The sequence below is a fragment of the Halyomorpha halys genome, unplaced genomic scaffold (genome assembly GCF_000696795.3).
Source record: "Halyomorpha halys isolate HHAL.00 unplaced genomic scaffold, Hhal_1.1 Scaffold17.1, whole genome shotgun sequence".
In the NCBI taxonomy this organism is placed as follows: domain Eukaryota; kingdom Metazoa; phylum Arthropoda; class Insecta; order Hemiptera; family Pentatomidae; genus Halyomorpha; species Halyomorpha halys.
This window is the reverse complement of record NW_027112056.1, coordinates 526944-533947: the sequence shown is the minus strand read 5'-3', so window position 1 is coordinate 533947 and position 7004 is coordinate 526944. Positions and strand designations below refer to the sequence as shown.

At 28.1% G+C, this 7004-nt stretch overlaps 1 protein-coding gene across 10 annotated transcripts in view; it reads left to right on the top strand.

The window, feature by feature from the left end:
* LOC106680323 (oxidation resistance protein 1) overlaps nt 1–7004 on the top strand; it is an 867959-nt gene that overhangs the window by 381389 nt on the left and 479566 nt on the right. For all 10 annotated transcript variants that reach the window (XM_067049996.1, XM_067049998.1, XM_067049995.1 and 7 more), the window contains one exon: nt 4476–4588. In XM_067049996.1, coding sequence (XP_066906097.1) covers nt 4476–4588 — 113 coding nt within the window. The remainder of the gene's footprint in view (nt 1–4475; nt 4589–7004) is intronic.

Genomic DNA, 7004 nt, shown 5'->3' with positions numbered 1-7004 from the left:
TTATCAATTGATATTATTGGTATCAAACTCCTTATGTATAGCATTGCCTGGTCTTCTAGTTATAGAAACATATTAAATTATATAATTTTTTTTTTCAATTATTCTGTTTCTTCACCCTTTATCCCTCTGTTTCTTCATCCTGTATTCCCTCAGTTATATAATCATCCTCCCTTTCCTCTCAGTTTTATCTTCTTATTGGTTATTTTTTTTTGTTTAAGATCGATTGTTTAACAATTTGCCCTTTTCTTTCTGCGCCTTCGATTCTTTTCCTCATTGGTCACGTGTATGTTCCCACGTGACTCGGGTGTATCCTTGATATCTTACAAATGCTTCATCTTCTCATCTTATTCATATTGATATATTTTCCCGATTATAAATATTTTCATATGAATATCATTGAATTAATACTAATTAAAGTAATAGGTTTTCTAAATTTGATATAAAAATAATAATAAAATCGTCACGCACAATTTTAAATTTTAGTTGTAAAAAAAACAAATAAATTCAAAATAAAACACTGGGCTACTTAAATGTTACTTTTTTATTATATTGTAACTCTTGCTTATTCAGTAATAAGGCTATTTTTTGCAATGTATTATTTTTCTACTATCATTTATAAAACAGATTTTATTCTTAAAACATAAAAAATAAAATTAACTTGATAAATAAAAAAAAATTATGTTATAATTTTTTTAATTAATTAACATTTTTTTTATAGATACAAATTAATTCTAATGGAGGAAGTCCCAATTCTCTATAATTTTTTATTATGCATTTATCACAAAAAGTATCTTGTATAAATGTCAGACAAACAATTGTCTTAATTTACTACAATTTAAATTTATTGTTTATTATTGATCATTACTCGTTTGAGTTAAAGGCATTCCTATAAAATTTAATTTATATAATTAAAAAATAATAATAATTTGAAATTGAGTAAACTAATTAATTTTCCGTAGGCAATAGAGGAAAGATATTAGCGAGTGTTTTAATATATTTATAATTCCTGTAAAAAAGTTATGAGATACATATACCGTTCATAGGAGAATAATTTACACATTATTCTGTTATTAAGAAAAAATAATCTTTTTTTCATGAGGCTCTTGGTATTTGTTATTTTTTATTTTTCCTTTTTGAAAATATTCCATTAATACCTTAAATTGATTTGTAAAATTGAAGAAAATTTATTATGGAGTTAAATTTTTTTTATCTTTGCGATAATGGATAATTGTTCTCTCTATTCTATGCTTTGATAAAAGTCCCCTCTTTTTTTATATATCCAATAATTGTTGAGAATTCTATCTTTATAAAACCTTCAAATGATTTATTCGTAGTTGTTTTTTTTCTTTTGATCCAATCCTTTTTAATAGTTTAGCAGATTTTTTTTTATTATATTATAATTTTAAAAAGATAAAGAAATGTATTTATGATTTTAATTTTCAATATCATCATTTTAATATTTCTTTTTCGTTTTTTTTTTCTTTTTTGAAAACGTAAATTTTTTTTTGAATTCTTAAATTTATAATGTAACTAAAATTTACATTTTTTTTTTCTTTTTATTACATTGTGATCTTATAAAGGCCAAGTGCTGTTCAAAGGTATAGGTTGAACGGCCAAAATGTTATTGTTCAACATTTACCTTTGAACAGCCCTGATGAAGCCCTGCAAAGTGGGTCGAAACGTCGGAAAATAAATAGTTGTAAACTATTTTTGTTTCTCTTTTGACCGCAACCCTCACCATCTTCTTATATATGTAATAGTTTATCAGCAACCTGAAGATGGGGGATAATCCCGAAGCGTCGTTGTGTATGTGAGAAATAAATTGGTATTATGAAACAAGGAAGATTACGACATTCACTAATTTCATATTTAAATAGCTCAAGCATTAATTTTAGCTATTTTCAACGCAATGACTATTTCAGCATATAATAATTTAATAAAATAAAAATTAACCAACAAATATTGAATTTTTTTTTAATCATTTATTTATTGTTATTTACAACTGTACACAAATAAAACACATACAACAAGTAAATTTGCTATAGGTGACATAGTGACATGATACAAACATGTGGAGAATCTACCAATTGATAGAACTCCAAGAACATTTCTAGAGGAGATGATCCCGGGGCCATCTTCTTTTCAGACGCCTAGAAGGATTATTAGGTAATGAAGGAGAAGCCTGGTTAGAAACAAGTGGATTTGGGTGGTTTGGAAGTTTATCATGGAAAGATTGGTATCTGGTTCTGGCCAGGTCATGATGGATGACTTGAGATGTGACAAAGTAAGGAGCGTTAAGGATTTTGGATTGTAAGGATTGAATTCGAGAGGAATTAGATGGTTTAGTGGAGCCCCAACGCTCAACTCCTTATGTCCAGATAGGCCTTATAATAGTCATGTAGATCAGTCTTTTCCGTCTTAAATAACGGATCTGTTCGACAGGAATAAGTGGGGTATTATTAAAGTGTACTATAGGGGAAGAGGTCATTGGCTTACGACGAAGGGTAAATGTTATTTGGTGGGATTTATTGGAATTAATTTTAATCCTCCAATTTTCGCACCATTGTTCAAGGGTAGTGATGTGGGATTGGAGGGTTTGGGATACAATGTAAGGATCATTGTTCACTGACAATAGACATGTATCATCAACATACGTGGTGAGGATAGTGTTAGGATGGGTTGGGATGTAAGCTGTGAAAACTGTATAAAGGATAGGACCAAGGATACTACCCTGAGGTACATCAGGAGAATATTAAATTAAAAGACTACAAATCAGAACTATTTTTTTTTTTTTAGAACTTTTATTTTCTATATCATAATTTTCATATTTACGTATTTTAAGCCATAATTCAGCCTATAAATCATAACTTTTTTTTTTACTCCGTTCTTGAAAGATTAACAGCCTTTTCCTAATTTATTGCAGATATTGGTGCTCTATAATTCCCGAACGATCCTAAGATATACTAGCATAAACCTTTTTTATATATACGGGTTATAAAACAATAAAAAGTTAGATAAAACTATAATAAAACTTTAAAAACAACCGTGGCGCACTGTGGGGACTCTCGCTGCTGCGCTGTTGTAAGGCCAACTTGAACCTATCGATCTTTTTGATGTAAAACCGCAGTCAGTCAACCTCCTTAGCCAGCTCATTCATTAATTAACTTCTGTCAACTTCAATAATTTACCCTGTAATTAAATAGTTAATTAATTTTAATGTGTTAACTAATATCACACTTTATGGTGTTATGGGAATGGATATTTACCTTCAATATTGTCTCTTTACACACTCAAAAGTATTTTATACATTATATTGTGATCGTAAGAAAAAAAAAATAAAGATAATTTATAAATTATATTTATATTTCTTTGTGGTACACATACTTCTCGATAAATATCTTATATGTATATGTAAAAAAAAAATATTTTTTTCTATCAATTTTAATTTTATTTTTCTTTAGTATTTTTTTTTCTAAAAATAAATGTAAATAGAGAACATTAATAATAATAATAGAAAAAATTCTAATGTTTTTTGCAGATTGGTGGGCTCGTGTTGAAGTAATCACTATTTTGATGTTTTTCAAAAAAAATGTAGAGATTTTATTATTACAAAAAAAATTATAATTTTGCTGCTATATAATATATTTAAGGGTTTCTCGAGGTTTATAGGAGGTTTCGAGAGAAATAGCTTTTATCTTTGACGTTGTATCTATACACACTCAAAAGTATTTTATACTCGGTAGGTTTACAACGAAGGGTATAGATGATTTGATGGTATTTGTTTAAATTTATTCTAATCGTCAAATTTCGACATCATTCTTCGAGCTGTGATATGGAATTGGAGAGTTTGGAATACAATTAAAGGGTTATTATTAACTGCGAGCACTCATGTGTCATCAGCATACGTGGTGAGGATAGTGTTAGGATTAGTTGGGATGTCAGCTGTATAGAAGGTGTAGAGGATGGGACCAAGGATACTGTCCTGAGGAACACCAGCGGACTGAGAATAGAGAGATGAAAAGGAAATTACAACCAATGAGAACTGTTTATTAAAAAAAAAAAATTTATCTACTCTGAAAACCAACGTTTTGGTAGAAGAACCAATTTTAAAATGTTCTGTGGTGTGTATTATACTTGACTTATCTCTGCCATTTTCTCCATTTAGTCAACATACAGTAATAAAGAAGCATTATAAATGTGGTTATACCATTGAGTTATTATTTATTTTTGAACTTTTAGGTTAGGCTTAAAAATTGAGCGTGGTTACACCACTTTACAATTTTCTACTTTATATCATTCCGGTGCATGAAATTAAAGAAATGTTTAGGAATTAGTATGAAAAAGGATTAGATGTTTTATAAAACCAAATTAATAAATGTTATCATAATAAAAAAAATTATATTAAAAATGACACTATTTTGTTAGCTTATTAATATTGATTATGTTAATAATTAAGGATTTTTTTTTCCTTTTAGGAGCAAAAGCAGGAGCGTCGATCATGGGACCACTGCTCCATTCGACCTGGAAAGTCTCAGGTCCAAGGTCGAAGGCAGGTTTCAGAGCCTTGATAAACTCACAAGAGCTGGAGGTACGTTATAATTAATAATGAATATATTAAGTATAATTAATAAGGAGTATAATTAACAATGAATAATAATACGTTCTTAATAATGTAATTAACACTTTAATGATATTATTTAAAATTATAAATAACACTTTTGCAATTTGGTACTGCATACAAACGATAAGGAGTATAAATCATAGTAGAATTGCTTAAATAATAAAGAAAAATGAAATAAATTAAAATAACAATATTACTGAGTATGCCTAGCTTTATTAGACTCCAAAAAAAGTTGTTTATGGAAGTGCTAAAAGATATTAAAACAGGAAACATTTGATAAAAGCTTGGAAATTAGTATATAATATAAATAATAAAAATAAAAAGATCATATTTTTGTAAAGATCACTTCGATGTTTCATGCAAGATACAAATTGTAATTTTTTTCCTTCCAGTAAAAAAAAAAAAATTGAAATCGGACTGCAAAAGTTTTAATCGCTAAATAAGTGTTGTTTATGTATAATTGATGTAACATATATGAAACCACCACGGCGGCTTGCCTTTTCCTTCTGATGAATGTATCTATATTAATTAAAATATATTTGATCGAATTTCTGAATTGACTAATAATAATGCTAATAGTACAAGAGCCGGGGAAAAAAAAGCAGTTATCTCACCCCAATTTTTGATTACTTTAATGAAAACTATGTATAATTACTAGTCAAAACTGATGAGTCTGCCAAGTATAGGTAGGAGGAATAAAAAATGGTGGTTGTTTCAAAACCATAAAAACGCATTAATTTTTCATTCGGAGCTCTATATCTTTAAAACTACCAACAACACTAGAAAGTCTAAGCGAACATAATTTAAAGAAGAGTACATTTTCTGAAATATTAGCCCTAAAAGAGCTATTTACGTCCAATAGTTTTCGAGATATAGCTTTTTAAAAAGCAACATTTCTTAAAAATTTACTGAAAGATTAGTAGTTAGTTAATTTATGTTTTAGAAATCTATATCTCATGAACTATGTGACGTACAGATGTCTATTAGCACTCAAATTAAAGCTAGTTTAATGGACTATAAAGAAGTTTATGACCTTTAACTTCGCAAGAAAAGTAGATTTCATGATATTTGCTAAAATAAATTGATTTATAGTTGTTCGGACAATAAGTTTGATTTATGAAAAACTTTCTTTCAGAAACCATTGGACGTACAGATGTCTGCTTGCGCTCAAATTAAAGCTAGTTAAATTTACTACAAAATAGTTCATTATGTTTATCTTTGTATGGGTAGCAGTTTTTATGATATTTGACAAAATAAACTCAGAAAATGTTAATTTCTAGTTGTTCGTATAAAATGTTGGATTTTTGTAAACATATATCTCTAGATCCATAAGACCCACATATGTCTGCCAACACTCAAAATACAGGAAATTTAACTTACTATAAAGTAGTTTATGACACTTATCTTCATAGGTGTAGTAGTTTTTATGATATTCACATATGAATATAAATTTGGCAAATGAAAATTTGTCCGAACAACAATAAATCAATGTATTTTAGCGAATTTCATGTAGACTATTACTCTTATGAAGATAAACATCATAAACTACTTTGTAGCTCATTAAACTAGCTTTAGTTTGAGAGCTAATAGGCATCTGTACGTCAAATGATTTTTGAGATATAATTTTTTTAAAATAAATTCACTAACTACTGAACTTTCAGTATGTCTCATATAACATTTTTATGAAATGTTGCTTTTTAAAAAGCTGTATCTCAAAAACTATTTAACTCAATTAACTCTATTAGGGCTCTTATTTCAGCAAATTTACTCTTCTTTAAATTATGTTCTCTTAGGTTTTCTAGTGTTGTTAGTAGTTTTTAAGATGTAGAGCTCCGAATGAAAAATTAGCTTTATCGCTTTGAAACAGCCGCCACTCTTTATTCCCCCTACCTATACTTGGCAGACTCATCAATTTTGACTATTAATTATACATAGTTTTCATTAAAGTAATTAAAAAATGGGGTGAGATAACTGACTCTTTTCTCCGCTTGAGCTGTACTATAACATTATTTATATTTTTTTTCCTATCTCATCAAATACCCTATTGTTTATTCATAACTTCAAACATAACATAGTGTTTATAAATTTCTTATCGATAATTTTACTCACTGTGAGTTGGTTCGATACCTATTATCTGTAGTATGCTATGTTCTAGTAGCAGATTTACTTGGGATGCCAGGATAATCGCTGAAGGCAATTACCCAAAAATGAATTAATTAATTGATTATGAATTGAGTCCTAAAAAGCTATTATTATAATTGGATTCCTTTCCAAAGGCTGTTTGTGTGTTTACCAGTTTACCAATTAAATATCTTTATATTTATAAAATGTTCTTACCATTAATTATATAGGATAATAAAGAGTGGTATATTGGGATATATAA